The following is a 17,398-nucleotide window of genomic DNA, read 5'->3' as shown; positions in this document are numbered from 1 at the left end:
AATCTCTGTTGTCCTGTTGCTGCCGTCCTTGGCTCTCTGTCTACCAGTGTCTGGAGGAGCTAAACCAATACTAACCCAGATTACAGTAATACAATTGCAGTAGACTGGGATTAACTCATAGGTCTTAGTATAAACACACTAGTGGTGGGGTGAGCTGGGACGAGAGAGAGACACACAGAGAGTGAGAGGGTGAATGAGTGAGGCAATGAGTTTGACTTCCTGATCACCACTACAAATGGATTAGAGCCCCAAGAGGTCAGTAAAACAAGCAGTAGTCTGAGAATAAGTACGTTCCTAATTAACTTACCTAACCTACCTAACCTAGAACTGATTACCAAGAACAAGGGTATTAAAACCAGATCAAGTGTACTAGTAAAATGGAAGAAAGTATAGCGATTAGCGAACAGCCATAATAGTGATGAACTGTGATTGAACCAACCTCACAAAAGCCCTGATAGACAGGTTGATTGTAGGCAATCTCAGTGTTCACTAGATGTGTAATCAATAGGTAGAATGGCACAGTGGTTTTCCACTGCCTGTATTCAGATAGGACTTTGATAATTTACCTGCGATTTACCACTAAATTAGAAACACTAATACAATATATGAGCAAAATAATTTACAATGAATACATTTCAGTTTGGATTCGACATACATTCCCCCTCTGTTCAGGTTCTATGTGTAACAGCTCATTGGGCTTCCCTGCACAAACCAGGGTCTATGTGACATTTCCAAATAATCAATAAAGTACTCCACAATGTACACACACGCAAGCGTGCACATACACACATACACGAGAAGTCTGTGATCCCTATTGCTTCTTGATGGCAGAGGCAATTTGTCGGCATGCTTCAAATAGATGAATTGAGATTTCAAGCATCTGGGAGTAGCAGTGGAGTGGCGGTTGGCGCCGCCAACCCGGACTGCTTGTACTCATAAACATCTCGTCAGCCAACCCCGCTCCTACATACAAGAGCTTTATTAACACTGAGCTCCAATGAACACACTTTAAAGTGATAAACAGCTGTACTTGCACGACTGCCTAGTATTGATGTATAGCCATACTCTGATTCTGACTGCCTTACACACTCATAAATAAACAGGAGCAGTGACGTGGTTCTGACGATTGCACAGTGCGTGCCTCCACAGCGTCAGCGACACCCAAAAAAAGTCACACTCTTTAGTTATTTATAAAAATCCCCCTTTTGTGGTACGGGAGTTAAAATAAAGAAGGGGCATGTAGAAGAGAGGAAGAGGGCTGGAAAAGAAGGGAAGGGAAAGTGAACGGCGCGGCAGGCAGCCTCATCCTCATCCATCTCTCCTCTGCTCTATATATTATTCATCACACTCTCCTCATCCCTCGTTCTGTACACCGATGGAGGATAAAATAGGTCACTCAGGGATAGTAGATGGTGCTCACAGTGACTGATGTCTTGTCTGACACATCACTTGTCCTCCCCTCTGCACCTCTCTCTGTCTCCCCCCTACTTTCCTCTCCTCCTCTCCCACTTCTTTGCATCATTGCAGCAGCAGCAGCTGTCTGGTCGTCCCATTTATCACCTGTTTCTCCTTACTCTTCTCTCTGACACTGCCTTCTGACGTTTGCTCTCTGTCCTCTCACACCCCTTCTATCTTCTCCTGACTTCTGCAATCCGTCGCTTGATGCATCTTTATTTATTTCTCTCGTTCTCCATCTCCCTCTTCCTCTCTGGTGACAGCTTTTCGTTGCGGACGAGTGAAACTCAAGACAAAGAGACTGCGTTCCTGCAGGCTAGCAGCAGGGGGCACTTTAAACCAACATGTTTGTGAGTGGGTTACCTGCTCACACAAGACCAAACACATTAGTCTGATGGTCCATTTTGTTTCACTGCATGAGGAGACTAATTGCATATGGCAAGCATGTGGCCAGTGTGAAGCTGGTAGAAAACAGCCAAGAAACTTCAATGTTTTACATTTTAGCTACTTCATCACATACTGAGGATTTTGTTTACATTTTCAGAGTCAATAGAAGGGACATGTGTACAGTATGCAATTTCTCAATTGGATTTATGTTCATATTTTCCTCCCATACATGTAAGTTTCCAACTATCAATCATTTAGCTGGGGACCCCCTCAAGGGACAGTGGGATCCCCAGAACCTATGTTGAGAGCTAGTGGGTTATACAATGGCTACAGTCAGATTCAGCAATTTTGTAAAGGGATGAGTATGAAATGTGATGTATACAAAGTATACTCTGAACAAATCAAAGACCCTGTGGCAAAACAGAGCCATGCCAAATGAATGTGTTCAAAAGATTTGAAATAGTAAAACTACATATTTGGTCCCTACAATTACAGTGACTACACTTAAAATATATATTTTAAGTGTTTCATCAACTTGAAATGAATTAGATTTTCCAAGACATCTGAAAAGCCTCAATGATACTAATTATACTTATATGAAAAAAGTTACAAAGTTACCGTGTGCTGCTCAGGTGAGCAGTTAGAGTTAAAGGAGGAGTTCACCCAAAAAATGACTTATTTTCTATCAATTGCACACCCCATGAAGCCTTGAATTCATGGATATATATATATTTTTTGTGGCATTCCTAAGCCAATAATTTGATGACCGGGTGTGTATCCGGTAGGAGACACAAATAATCTACTTTGTGTCTCCTACCGGATACATTAGCCGGTAGGAGACGGGAATCAAATTATTGGCTTAGGAATGCCATAAAAACAAAAATAAATCCATGGATTCAAGGCTTCATGGGGTGTGCAATTGATAGAAAATAAGTAATATTTTGGGTGAACTACTCCTTTAAGTCTCTCTTGCTCAGGGAAACTTCAACATTAACGCTCCACCTTCTGAGCCACTGCCGCCACAATCAATAATTGATTAATAATGAATTCTAATGTTGAAACATAGTTATCTTATTAATAGCTTTTTCATGAGTATACTTTATTGAAGGTGATTCAATTATAAAATGGCACGTGCTTAAAAACCTGAGCTCTTTGAAGCTTACCCATGAAAATCCTTGTAGTTTCTAACACTCTGCATATCTCCAAAGCATTAATATAGTATTGTTTACAACTAAATCTGGTCTTTATACATAACACTCACAAGATCCAGGTTTGACTCGGGGCATGCAACTCAAGACGTTCTGTGATGTCACAGGCCGAATTCCAATCAGAGCCTCACTAAATAAATGTATTGGTCAGTGAGGAAGTATGCAGGGACATTGAATGATGCAAAATGAGCGCTCATCCGTCCCTGACATGACACGTGTCCGATCAATGAGGAAGTGACTGCCTTATGCCTTACTTACTTACATTTGGTGTTTCAGTTCGGATGTTCTCTGTGGATACTCGTTGAATTACCCAAATTCAGGAGGATCAAACGTATACATACTCATAATCCGGGAATACTATGAGGACACAGATAGGGAAAGATAGATGTGCTGTAAATGTACGTACATACATTTATTGAACAGAGATTTAACAGATATTAGGCTTTAAACCACACATGGGGAAAATGACTTTAAATGAAAAAAAGGCCCAATAAGAGATTTCATATAACGATTACAATTACATATCAATCCAGTTTCTCCATTTTCAAGCATTAAATGAAAAATCTCTTCTCATTACTGCAAGAAGCACACGACCTCTGTAATTCCATCGTTTAGTTTTTTCACCAAATGTTTCAATTTTTATCCCAATTTAGTCATTATGCCAATTCCCTGATTGGCCCACACAGTTGTGTGGTCTTGTCACTGCTGACCCCTACTGGTTGGTCTTCAAACTGGTTGGTCCTAGGAATGGATGAAACCACATTTGATACACATGGAATCGCCTGCCGCTTCTTTTTCTTCTAGCGCATGCAGAGGAATTCACTATTCCTCATAGTTCAACACCGCTGCTGACAAGCGACCTTGACTAAACTCTGTAGTCTCCAGTGCAGTAACAAAGATGGCCCTCCCTAAACAAGGCCAATTGTGTGTTTGAATACCTGTCCAAGTTAGTCTCCGTGGTGGTGGGCAGGACCTTTACACCTGCGCCACCCGAGTGTGTTCTTCCATCTTTTTGGCACTGTACAGTATTTTGTCTCAAGTCCAAAAGATTTAAAGTATCAAATAGGTTCTATCAAAACAAAGCCAAATCCATTAAACAGAATACATGTTTTAAACAACGCATACACACACACACACTAATTACTCTAACAGCCATACTTAAGTTCTCTCATACAACACAGACACACATGCCCAAATTACTCGCCATATCACACTACTGGTCTTCATAGAAGACCTTAGCCATAGCAAGTCCAACTTTGCCCACTTTCTTGTCCTTTCCGTCAGGGCCCATGTTGGCACGGGCCAGCCCGATCCAGTACTGTTCTGTACGGGTCTGGTAGTCTGCTAGCGCTTCTCCATCCTGGATGGGAGGATGCTCACTTTTATCTGGAGACACACAGGTACATAGGGACAATCAATCAGAGACAGAAAATCAATCGGACAAATGAAGACACACAGACATGTGGACACAGACAGACATACATACATATACAGACACAATATATTGGAGATGGTACTTTTTAGTAGTCCACTGACCGCTGTCCATGCTATCCAACCTTCACTATAAATGCCTGATTTATACATATAAGTAGGTATACATCTTTATTACAGATGCCTCTTGCTCTGCCCCCTCTGTTCTATCATTGATTGATTGATTGAAATTTTTATTAGGCAAAAGAATGTAAAACAACACAGTTACATTTATAATGCTTTTGTCTAAAAGGTCCGGCCAAAAAAGTCCTTGCGGACTTGTTTCCGTTGGGGTCCTTGAGTTAATTTCATAGACATATATAGTAGCAACCAAACAGTTCAAAATCAACATGAAAATACAGATAATACATAAAAAAAAATACCACTATGTACAAAAAAAGCATTTAAAAAATATATGTACAAAAAAAAAAAAAAAAAAAAAAAGGGGGGGGGGGAGCATGGAAAAATAAAAATTATATACAAAAAAAAGCATGAGGAAATACAAAATATGTACAAAAAGAGGAGGGGGGGGGTCGTCTGTCTACAGGGAAACTGGTACTAGCTCCTCTTTCGGCCTCCAGAAAGATGGGTTTTTAGGGCTGTTTTGAATGAGCCCAGCGAACTGCATTTTTTGAGGGATGGGGTTAGACTATTCCATTCCTTAGTGGCTGTGCTATAGAAGGAGAATTTGCCCATGTTTGTTTTATGGGTGGGTGGTACCAGATTGTTGTTTACGCTCCCTCTAGTTTCGTGGCTGTGGGTGTCACTAACTTTTTCGAGGTATTTATACAGATATGCGGGTATAGGGGGCATATCGGGCAAATCTGCATTTACAATTTTGAAGACCAGACCCATTTTTTGTTGTTTAACCCTGTCTTCCACCCTGAGCCAGCCTAGGCTGGCAAAGTGAGTGGGAGAGAGGTGGGTCATGGGCCCCAGTCCGAGAAGTAGTCGGATCAGTTTGTTTTGGGAGGTTTGAAGCTTAGTCTGCAGTGACACTGAGGTGTTGGAGTACCAAGAGGAGCTAGCATAGTCAAAAAGGGGCTGTATCAGGGCCCCTGAGAGGGTCCTGAGGGCCTGAGGGTTGACAAAAGAGGAAACTCTGCCCATAAATCTGGTTCTCTGGTTTACTCCTTTGACCACCTTTGTTGCCATGCTTTCACCTGTCAGGTATTTGTCAAGAATACATCCCAAATAGGTAATCTCTTCTTTGCTAGTGATGATTGTGTCATCGACTTTGACCTTGAAGTCATTTACCTTCATTTTACTGAGGGAATGTCTGGTCCCAAATAGGATGGATTCAGTTTTCCCAAGGTGTAGAGACAGTTTGTTATCGGTCAGCCAGGTACGGATTTTTGAGAGTTCAGAGCTGAGAGCTTCCTCAACTTGCAACTTGTCCTCACCCGAGATCAGGAGTGCCGAGTCATCAGCGAACAGGAACAGTTTGCAGTTACAGGCAGCATTCATGTCGTTAATGTATAGAAGGAACAGTAACGGCCCTAGAATGCTGCCTTGAGGAACCCCGCAGCTCACCGGGAGGGATGAGGACATGGTTCCGTTGATGTCAACCACTTGTTCTCTACCCTCCAGGTAAGATCTCATCCAATTTAGTGATGTGCAATCAAAACCAATCGCCCTCAGCTTATCAAGTAGAATTGCGTGGTTTACAGTGTCAAACGCCTTTTGGAGGTCCAGCATGACCATGCCACAGTATTTGCCCGAGTCTACCTCACGTTTGATGTAGTCGGTCAAATATAGTAGGCATGTGTCAGTGGAGTGGGATGTTCTGAAGCCTGATTGGAATTCAAACAACAGTTTACGCTCGCTGAGGTAGCTGTTGATTTGTTCTTGGATTGATCGCTCTATAACCTTTGAGATGGAACAAAGGATGGAAACAGGCCTATAGTTGCCAGGATCTAGTTTGCTTCCTTTTTTAAATAGAGGGATTACTCTTGCCAACTTGAATTCTTGTGGGACGTGACACTGACTGATGGATAAGTTTGTAATGTGGGCTACTATGGGAGCAATGGAGACCGCTGCGTCTCTGAGGAATCTGGTGGGGATGTTGTCAAGGCCGGTGGCCTTGTTTGGCTGTAGGGCGAGGAGTTTGTTTTGCACATCCTCAGTCAATACAGGTTTGAAAAAAAATGAATATTTTTTAGCCCCTAGTTTCTCATAGTGAGCTTGAATGTGGTCATCATTTATAACTAGAGAAAAGAAAATGGGAAAGATAGAAAAAACTAAGTACAAAATACAAAACTCTTATTACCTTCCTCGTCGTCGCTCTCCTCTTCAGATTCCTCCTCCTCTTCGTCTCCTCCTCCTTTTGCCTCCTCCCCCTCCTCTTCTTCTTCCTCGCCCTCCGATTCTTCCTCGCCCAGCCATTCCTGTGTCTCTGTTGAGAGAGAAATGTCCATAAGTGTGTGAGCGTGTCTGTGTGCGTGTGTGTCTGTGTGTGTGTGTGTGTGTGTGTGTGTGTGTGAGAGTGCGTGCGTGCGTGCGGTACTTACTGGGGTCCATCTCAATCAGAACCTCCCACTGGTCCATCTTGTGGAGGTCGAGGCAGTAGAAGTCATTCAGGGTGAACTGGCGGTCTCCGACCTCAAACATTCCACCGTATACGAACAGCTTGCCCAGACGCACCGTTGCCATGGCGCTAGACCTCGGGCAGGGCTCCACCAGGGGGGCACCTGAGGGGAACAGGGAGGGAGATGTGAAATGGAAACCAGTAACGACGAGCGAAAGCCAGTCAATCGTTTAAAAACAGTTTAGTAAAACAAGTTTCCTTTATTTGTTAGTTTTACTTGAAAACAACATTAATAGGTGAGGCAAAAATGAATTGAGAACCAAGTGAAACCAACTTTCATCTTCTTCCTCTTCCTCCTCCTCCTCCTCCTCGACCTGTGTTCCACGGATCACTTCCTTTATGGTCATCACAGTCCCATCCTCCGCCACGATCTCCTTGATGACCTCGTAGGGTCCTTGAGGAGCACTGGACGCCTCATCCTCCTCCTCCAGGCCCTCGCCCTCCGTTACCACTTTCTTTCCCCTCCGACTCTTCTTCTTCTGCGTCTTCGTCCCCTTGACAGACAGAGACACATCCTTGTTAAATTAACTGTAGTTGTACAGTAGTGTACAAATATGTGTCAGACTCTTGAGTTACAAATAGATAAATTAACACTGGGGATTTTACAGTGTACCAGGGCACTGAAAAATACCAGTCCACCTAGGGCACATGGCATTCTGATTGGCCGAGATGAATGAATATATCCCCACAGGATACATTCATTTTCTATAAAATTCAAATGAAAACAGACCGAACAGATATGTACAATTTGTTCACAGCTAGAAAATATGCACACCATCCTGTACTATGTACTTCTAATACATGGAAGTAATCCGGTTTGTTACTAGTGACACTTGGTGAAAGAAATCCTTTGCTGTAGCTACAATCAATGAATGAGAACCATGGCAAACATTTCTAATGTAATATATTAGAAATCATTTTTGACAATTAGGTTAACTGTGGTATAAGCAGAATATAATTGGTCAAGAGATGACCAATATGGTATATACACAAATCAAATTGTGGCAGGCAATGTAGTAAGAATATTAGAAACCATGGATGCATTTTACATACAGTACATAATACATATTAAAGATTACCCTGAGTTGACCAGGGAACCATCGGTTCTTTGCCATGTCATACATGTACAGATCATTCTGGAAATCTCCCTCCAGAGTCTCCTCCTCCTCCTCGTCGCAAACCCCACCAAACAGTACCGCCCGTCCCCCTGAGCCCACCGCCAGGGAGAAACTAGATCGAGGAGGTGGCTTGTTACCGGCAGGATTCACCCTGGACCATGACCACTTCTCTGGAGGGCAGAGGGAGAGACATACTCCATGAGGTTCAGTGCATGTTGGATTACATTTAGGCCTGATGTACACAGTACCTTGCATAAGTATCAAGGATCCCACCCTGAAACATTTTCGAGATACGCAAAGGACAGTTTGGCACACACACACGCATACAGTACACACATGAATAGATTTTGCACATTTATAGTAATCTCTCAAGAACAGATTCTGCTCTGCGTTGGAATCTGTCGTGAAGGTTCGTCATAACGTGTACGCACTGTGTGGGCGTGGGCGTGCCTTCAGATCAGGAAGCAGGCCGCGCTTTACCCAATCAAATGTAGTGGGCGGGATTTACGTGTCCGCTGATCCTTCCCTACTCGAAACAAGCCGAAACTAATTTAACAATGGCGTCCGCGGAGCAGACAAAACCACTGAAAGATATTCACATTTTAACTTGCTCTTTCATCATAGAAACAAGTGGGCTTATAACCAAAACGATCCATGTTCTCTGGGAGAAGTGGTGTTAGTGTTCCGTGTAGAAATATTGTTAGTGGGAATTAAAACATAGTCGCACCACCCGGAAGTGGAGCCTGAAGGCAGACTAAAACCCCGGTTTCCTCATTGTCCCAGAGCCAACATGAGATAGTACAAACAGCAGAGGGCGCTGTTTTTCATTCTCATTTGGTTTTGGGTTCCCAGATTGCATTTATAGAGACTAGGCTGCAGCACACATTATCATTGTACTTGGAGGCCAGTCTACGTCATATTGATGAAATCAGGGTTCTCCATGTATGGTCATGAAAGGGACAAAGACAGACAAAGACAGACAGGTACAGAGATCTCTCGGTCAGATCAGTGGTTCTGGACAACCACCAATCCCAACCACACTCCCTCGGGTTCTTGGCAATACGGACACCAAGTTTGAAGTCGACAGTTCTCAAGATACGTGGAGGACAGATACCACACACGTAGAGATTTGCATAATTTACTTTAAACCTGAAAGCAAAGTCAAGCCAAGTTCGTTTTTATTATCCTAAAGTGGAAATAGCAGCAGCACCATCCACAACATATAATAAAAGTTGGCCTCTAGTTTGAAATGTACGCTGATAACTATCCAGCATAGTGTGTTCTCCCATTTCCAGGCACACTGCATGCACTAATAAAAATAACCCATCAGTGCCAAGATGCCCAAGTATTGTGAACTGTTGCCATGGCAATCATGATGCGGGTGAGTCAGCAATCTTCTCTGACTATCCTATATTTGTGCAAATATGCACAACTGCAATATCGTCCATGACAGCTATATAACTGACAAACAAATAAAACGTCCCTCTTTCCCTGTATTTGGAGATCCAGGTAGGTTGAATAGAGCACACAGCTCTCCAGCTTATCTAACCCTGACAAGACGCAGTCATGCTAAGCGCAAGCCTGTCAGTCACACGACAGTGGTTATCAACTCGTTCAATCAACCCAGGCTTTTCCAAACTAGCCATAAGCATGTTCACAAAAAAGGGGCAGTGATTGCAGCATAAAACCATTCGCAAAACTGGAGTATATTTCACAAATGAAACAAAAAAAAACACGACACAGTTGCAGTTGCCAAATGCAGGAAGTACAGCTGGCAAAATAAATTGCTGACCGCGTGAATGCATAACTTAATAGGCTTATAACATCATGATTTTTTTATTAGAGGTATAGATTCTCAAGTAGAGGGAGTGGGTTATCTGTGTCAGCTTCTTGAGCTGTGAGCTGTTGGCTGCAAGCAATATCAAAGCCATTTCATTGTGCTTTTGTATTACCCATATCATCCTAAAACAGAGACTGTTTGAAGCACTATGAAAATAGGTCTTCTTACCAATCTGAATTATGTTATTATATTCATTTTTTATTTTTTATTTGCTCCCAAGTCAGTTTAATCTAAGAAACACATGAATGTATCGCTATAATATAATCTGCTGCATCATCTCCGACTGTGTGAATGTGTAATAAGCTCATTATATCACTGCTCCACCATAATGACATGAGTAGAAATGACTAATATTAATACATTTGTGTATTCCTTTAAATTAACGTGTTGCTTAGATGCGCTATAGAAATTGCATGTATTATTATTACCGTATGTATTCTTAAGGCGCGTATGACAATTTTAGGATTATTCTTTCAGCAGCAAACACAGCAGTGTAAAAAAACCTGAATCATGTCGATCCAATCCACATGGGAATGGTGTGACTCCAATGTGGCCTGCTAGTGACATCAGTCATTGAGATAGGGTGAGATGGTACCCCAACCTGGGGAAACCCATTTGAAAATGATATTTGTTTGATTTGATTATGTTCCCCTCTCAAGCCGATCTCCCACTGCTATGGCTCAATATTGCTTTGGGTAGTTGAAAACACGTCAGTAGGCTACTTAACAAAGGCATTGTAAGGACTAAAATTCTTAACATTTGAGAGAGAGAGAGAGAGAGAGAGAGCAAGCGAGCGAGAGCTAGTGCAGACACATAACCCCCCAGTCTCATCAATGTCTCAACGAGGTACAGATTGTTCATACAATTACAATATGCTACAATTACCAAATAATTACCAGATAATTCACTTCCCTCATTCACCTGAAAGGTGCATACTACTGGCTATGTGCTTTGTACTTTGTTTTGGGATGTTCAGCCATAAATATGAAATGCTTTCCATTCCATGCATGAATAATGACAATTTTGAATGGCTCAGACATGTTTGTCCTGATGAAGGTCTAAAGACCGAAACGTCGATTTAATTAAGAATCAAGAGCATCCTTTTTGCAAGTTCCAGACAGTGTGCAGGACCCTTTTCTTTGATTTGATATCACAGATCCCTTTCTGAACAATGGCTCAGACATGAAATGCATTCATTTCATAATATGATAATGTCAGTTTCAGAACAACAATATGAAATCTCTCTTTTATGCAAGTACAAAGAGTTAAGACAGTAAAACTGTACTGTATACAATTGTCACTTTGTGGGTGGTTAATTATTATTGACAATGTTGGAGGGGGTCCTTGGGGCAAAAAAGTTTGGGAGCCCTGATTGCCTGATCTATGACATTGGTCATCTATGATAAATGTATGATGTATGATTCTAAACTTCCATTTTACAATTAAAGTTAAATATTTCAGAAAGTATAAAAGGTGTGTACAAGAAAAGTGACGCAGATCATCCATCGCTTTGTTAGATTAGCTCCGGACACACAGACAGGACACGTAGACCCTCTTCTATCTAGATGACTCGCCTCTAAGGTGCTTCAATCAGTCTCTGATGTACACGGTAGGATGACATGGGCTAAGTACAAGTTACTTTCATATCTTAAAGCACAAGTACAAGGTTTTAGTGCTTCAATCAGTCTCTGATGTACGTATGTACTGTACGTATGATATGGGTATACAAAAACACAATGAAATGGCTTAGATTGCTTGCAGCTGAGGCTCACGGCTCAAGAAGCTGACACAGAAAACTGAGCGGAAAAGTACGTTAACGCGCACCTAATTAAGTAGCCGGTGAGTGAGTGCATACAGTATATTCATATTTTGCATCTTCAATTTGAATTCCAACCAAAATCTGAAAAGGGGGGTGAATTCTTGTTCAAGGTACTGTATCTGCATGACAGTTATGCATTAAAAAGGATTAAGTGTTTATAAGGATTAAGTGTTGGGTACCTTGGCCGTCCTTCTCCTCTCTCTTCAGAAGGAACATGTCAGAGTGGATGGTCCCTTTCTCCACATCCTTCTTAGCTCTCTATAGCCCACACACCCCGACAAACACACACAATTATTGTATAAATCACAGGACAGAGAGAGAGACATTATTGCTATGGTGGTGCCACACACCGCTTTGGAGTATCCTCCGTAGATAATGACACCCGTGGAATCCGGTGTTGAGGTCAACAGGCAGGCAGAGCGCGGTGAAGGGCCTGAGCCTGATGGAGAGAGGCGGGACCAAGAGAAGGAGTCCAGAGAGAAGGCGTAGACATCATTGTAGTAGATAAAATCTCTATAGGAGGAGGAAGGACAGGGTGGACATGAGGGGAAAAGCACAGAAAAGTAAGCACCTTTAGTAGAAACTTTTATCATTTGCGAAAGAGAAGAGGAGAAACCTATATTTCAAAAATTACTTTCCTATCTGCAAACCATTTCTGTGTATGTGTGTGTTCTGTATGCACACGTGCATGCATGTGCACTCGCATTTCATCACACACACACACACACACACACACACACACACACACACACACACACACACACACACACACACACACACACACACACACACACACACACACACACACACACACACACACACACACACACACACACACACACACCAAATTAAAGGAAAAACCTGCATAAATTAGTTGAGACACATAAACGAATGCAGATGCTTCCATACAGGTGTACTGCTTGATTGAATTAAGCAATTACAAGGTGTGTTACTATTGCTGCTATAGTAGATTCACAACAGGTTAGTATATTCACAATGTGATGGATAAACCCTCTTCCTACCTGGTACTCTCATGGAAGCCACCAAACAGCAGAAGCTGTCTCTTACTGAGGACCATCCTGTGTCCACTCCTCCCTGAGGGACCACCTGGCACCCTGGACAGCACACAATCCACAATGAGTTGGTTTCATTTATTTATATGGTCAAATAAAACGGTACATGGAAATCAAAACCAGTACAGTAAGAGTACAGTGGAAAAGCAAAGTAAACTAAGTAGAGTAAAGTAGAGTCGTGGCGGGCCGTGACTGTGGGTGTCTTTCCATACACCAATTATCTACTTCACAGCCCGTCTACTAATCAATATAACGGGATTCATGTACTGCATTTCTTCTGAGTGGTAGCTCAAGTATTCATACAATCTATCAATCCATAATCCCATTGATCTACCTCTTTAATTGCAGCCGTTAAGACTATCCATCTGTACGTACTTGATGTTTTCCCATGTCTGTGTAGCCAGATGCAACACCCACAGGTCCTTGTAGTGGTAGAACTGTTCGCCATCTGGAGACGCAAACTCTCCCCCACACACCCACAACTGACCGCCACCCTGGGGTACCACGACCGCCTGTGAAGGCACACAATAAGAGGAGAGGAGAACTTTTTAAGATGAGTGATGGAGAGTTGGTTGTACGTACATATTCCCCAACTTATTGGGAAATATACAAGAATCAATTTAAATCGATTCAAGTGTGGTATCATCAAAAATATTAAATTGTGCTTATTGCAGTATGCAGCTAATCTGGTAAAATTGAGGCTAAATCCTGCTGTGCACTGTATCGTGTTGATTGTATTAGAGAAGTCTGCCACCTTGTGGTCAAAAATAGGGATGAATATTGTAGTGGTTAGTATTGAAGTTGTATGCATTTCCTTCCATTCATCGTGCAGTATAAGGACAAATTATTTTGAATGGGCTGTTAGCTGCCAATTATTTTATAACACTTGTGACGATTCAGAAAATGTAAGAACTGGTCTATCTTGGATTGATGGCATGTCATTTTACGGTCTATAAAGTGTGTACGTAAGAGGTTTGAAAAGCCCTGTGGTTTGCTTACCTGGTGAGCACAGCGGGGTGGAGGAGGGTTAGGGATTTCTGACTTTACCCATGTGTCCTTCTTGATGTTGTAGAAAAACAGATCATTGTACAAATATGTCTGTAAGGATAGACAACACAGCATTTTTTACTCACGCAGATAGTACAAGAGTGAAACATAAAATTAAGTAAATACATTATATGTGCTGCTGCTGCTACATGTGTATATACTACTAGGTAACATGGTTTATATACACCAGGCTCCAATGACTCTGCCATTGGGTCACAAAAACCAGTAAGGCCATCCTCTGGGGTTCATAAAGGTGCACATAAATTATACCAGCCAGTAGTTTAAGTTATTTTATCGGACTGACAAATGGACGAACAGACCAACATATCCATCCTTAGAACCCCACCCTAGCGGGCTAAGAAAATTGTGTACATTTAAAAATCTACCCAACACAACAACAAGGAAAATGTGGATATGTGTCCACAGTTAAAAGTTTGACAAACTACAGGTACATAAACCTAAACGCCGTGATGTAGTTATGACATTTTTAATAACAATAACAGCAATAATAATAATAATAAATATATTAGTGAAGTGTCTACCTTCTTCCCATTGAAAAACTCTCCTCCAAACAGGATGAGTTCATCTTTCTCAGGATGGGGAGAGAGAGAGGCATTCAGTCTGTGGGGTACCAAGAGACAGAGACAAACATGCTTTATTTGTCTGACAACATAGAGGGGTGTTTCACAATCACATCAAGCTAAATGGTACAGCATATATATCTATAAGGTCATTCAGTGTGCTGAGCGTTTGTCTGAAAACAGCACAGGAATCATTTCCAAACACTGATCATCATTAGTATAGTGCTATTAATATGGTTAAGAAACTAGAGTCAAAGTGGAATGGCTCACATACAATGTTCAAATTACTTAGTTCCACTTGAAAATCACTAGCAATGTTGACAAATGTTAATAGGCAACTAAACGTCAGATTCCCATACACATAGGGGAGAAAATGTATGAAACGTCCGAAGACAATGTCCCTTGATTACAAAACAATTAATTTCTAAGCTTTTGAGGGACCCCTATCACGTTAGTTATCCCTCGAGCCTTGTGAGAGCATGTGCAATGTAGTTTCAGAACTGATAAACAGTCCGTGTAACATAATAATCAAGATGATGTACAGTGATCTGTTACTCTCAAACTAGAAATAATGCAAGCACAACTCAGTCACAAGTAATCAGTGATGCACGGCTCAGAAGAGAATATCAGCAGAATAATGGCAGCACTCACAGAAGTGTCCTTCAGATACTTTTATTCAGATAGACACAGGCAACCCACAAACGCATTCTGGCCGAAGCCTTCCTCTGCCTGAACCTCTTACTGTACCTTGGGGATGGAGGTGGACAAGCCGTCTCCACCACCTGTGTTTTCTTGGCATCCAGACTCTGGAACTCTGCTATAAGGGCTTCCAAATCCTCCTGGCAAAAGAAAAGTAGGGGGCAAAGGTTTGATTGAAAGGAGGGAGCAGGGAATTAGAAGGACAGATGGAATAGATAGAATATCTTTCCTAAATTGGTAAAGACTGACTGATTTGACATTTCATATTTTCAAATCGTCGCTCTATTTCTAGTTCAACTGGACAGTCTGGAGGTGGTTGACGAGGGGAGGATGAGGAGGAAGCTGAATGCTATTCTGGAGAACCTTTCTCGTTCCCTCTATGATGAGCTATTGAAGATGAACAACAACAACGACTCATCCCCGCACAACTTCCAGTCCTTTCTGCCAGTAGCCATCATGCTCCACATCCAAGCTTGACCCCATATAAGAACTTTAAGACTTGCAATGTCTGTTACTAATGGCTTTTGACTACTCACTCTTGCAGGGACTCTGGAGTACTTTCACATGGACTACTATAGGATGATGTACATTTGCAGAACTTTGACAGATGCCTGTTAAGGATAACTATTGAAACTTGCTTATATTCATTCATATACTTATACTGTAGATTGTACATATAATTATTCCAGATACTCACTGTTGAAGGTCTGTTGACAGACCATATTCATTCTCATATACATTGTTGATATATTCATTCATTTTCTCATGCATATATACTCATTCTCAATTTATACACAGTAAGACTTAAGTACATACTAGTCTTCATTCATATATTTATTGGCGGTGTATGATGTATATTAATTCATATATCCAGTGTGCCTTCATATTTACTTGACTGTACATTTCCCTTATTTTTTCTCTTATATCTTGTCCCAGAATCTATCCTTATAATTTGTTTCTTCATTTTATATTTATTTTAATTTGTATGTATCTTGGCTTGGTTCTTGACTTACTCTTTTCTCCTATGTTTCATACTGCTCCTATGTTTCATACTGCTATCACACCTGCCAATGTCCTAAGGTTTATCTTATCATAGTTAAAGTTAATTTTTAGTTTAGTTAAAATGACATCTTAGCAATAGCAAACCTTCCAACTCAACTTGCTACGCGGTGTCCATGTGTGTTACAATAGAGAAAATATAAACAAGAAAGATAGTATCAAGGTGTTAAGATAAATGAAAGCATCATCAAACCTCTTCACGTTTGGACCTCTTGGAAACCTTTTTCTCCATTTTGGCAGCTGTCTTCTCGGCCCCTTTAACCTTCTTGTCGTTCTTACCCTTTTTACCCATGGCTACTGTGTTGTAGTGATAATAATACGATTATAAACGTATTTTTGTTCAGTGATACTGAACACGTGAATCTCACCTAAACAAACTCGCGTGTGTTTCCTTCCTCTGCCAGGCACCATTTGCTTCCGGCAACATACATGACGTAGGACGAGCTATTATGTGTAGAAATTACGCCCTCTAGTGTGTTGGAGGAGAAATGTGAAACAATTCCCCTTTCAAAGAAAAGTTGGGCCTAATTTACTGGACAACATAGGCCTATTTGTTTAAATTTATTTACAGCATTTATTCTACATGCATGCACTCATGAGTTGCATATTGTGATATTCCTTTGTTAAAACAATTTTTTTTTGTGTGAAAAGGTGGTTTCCCACATAATAACATGTTAAATAACATTTATAAATAATGTAATAAATACGGTATAGGTACATGATGTTATATAATGTTATAAATAACGTGGGCTTCATAAATGTTGAGGGGAAACCTGTTCTCATAGGAGAGACGGCATACATCCAACTTGATGAAGCTCATTCCACACACAGGCTAGCACGGGTGAGTTTATTGACACTCCATGCTCATCATGACCATACAGTTGGGACCAAGAGGCAGACTGGCAGCTGTACACACTTCTATCACAACAGCCATGATGAGCCACCCACCCAAAACCCCATAGAGACAGTAACATTATTACCCTCCAAGGTGACAGGGACAGCTGAGGAGGGCCTGCAGTGTCAGGTGGATACAAGCACCGGAACTGCTCCAGTTT

The 17,398-nt window shown here is 41.5% G+C and overlaps 1 protein-coding gene across 1 annotated transcript; it reads right to left on the bottom strand.

The window, feature by feature from the left end:
• Nucleotides 1–3,438: 3,438 nt before the first annotated feature.
• klhdc4 (kelch domain containing 4) lies at nucleotides 3,439–16,729 on the bottom strand. Its single transcript, XM_080437160.1, has 13 exons — nucleotides 16,537–16,729; nucleotides 15,333–15,424; nucleotides 14,547–14,625; nucleotides 13,957–14,055; nucleotides 13,333–13,469; nucleotides 12,907–12,999; nucleotides 12,235–12,397; nucleotides 12,064–12,142; nucleotides 8,187–8,395; nucleotides 7,382–7,601; nucleotides 7,031–7,210; nucleotides 6,790–6,915; nucleotides 3,439–4,436 (listed from the first exon to the last, which is right to left on the bottom strand). The coding sequence occupies exons 1-13, from the start codon at nucleotides 16,633–16,635 to the stop codon at nucleotides 4,264–4,266; spliced, it is 1,749 nt and encodes a 582-aa protein (XP_080293286.1). The 5' UTR covers nucleotides 16,636–16,729; the 3' UTR covers nucleotides 3,439–4,263.
• Nucleotides 16,730–17,398: the final 669 nt, after the last annotated feature.

Source organism: Gymnoscopelus braueri (genome assembly GCF_963280865.1).
Source record: "Gymnoscopelus braueri genome assembly, chromosome: 9".
NCBI classification, from domain to species: domain Eukaryota; kingdom Metazoa; phylum Chordata; class Actinopteri; order Myctophiformes; family Myctophidae; genus Gymnoscopelus; species Gymnoscopelus braueri.
This window is presented reverse-complemented; position numbering and strand designations above follow the sequence as displayed.

Coding starts and splice junctions, on each gene's coding strand:
- klhdc4 (XM_080437160.1), bottom strand. CDS start 16,635: ATGGGTAAAAAGGGTAAGAACGACAAGAAGGTTAAAGGGGCCGAGAAG. Junction 14,056..14,546: donor AGTTTTTCAATGGGAAGAAG/GTAGACACTTCA, acceptor CTATCCTTACAG/ACATATTTGTACAATGATCT. Junction 12,143..12,234: donor ACGGAGGATACTCCAAAGCG/GTGTGTGGCACC, acceptor TGTGGGCTATAG/AGAGCTAAGAAGGATGTGGA.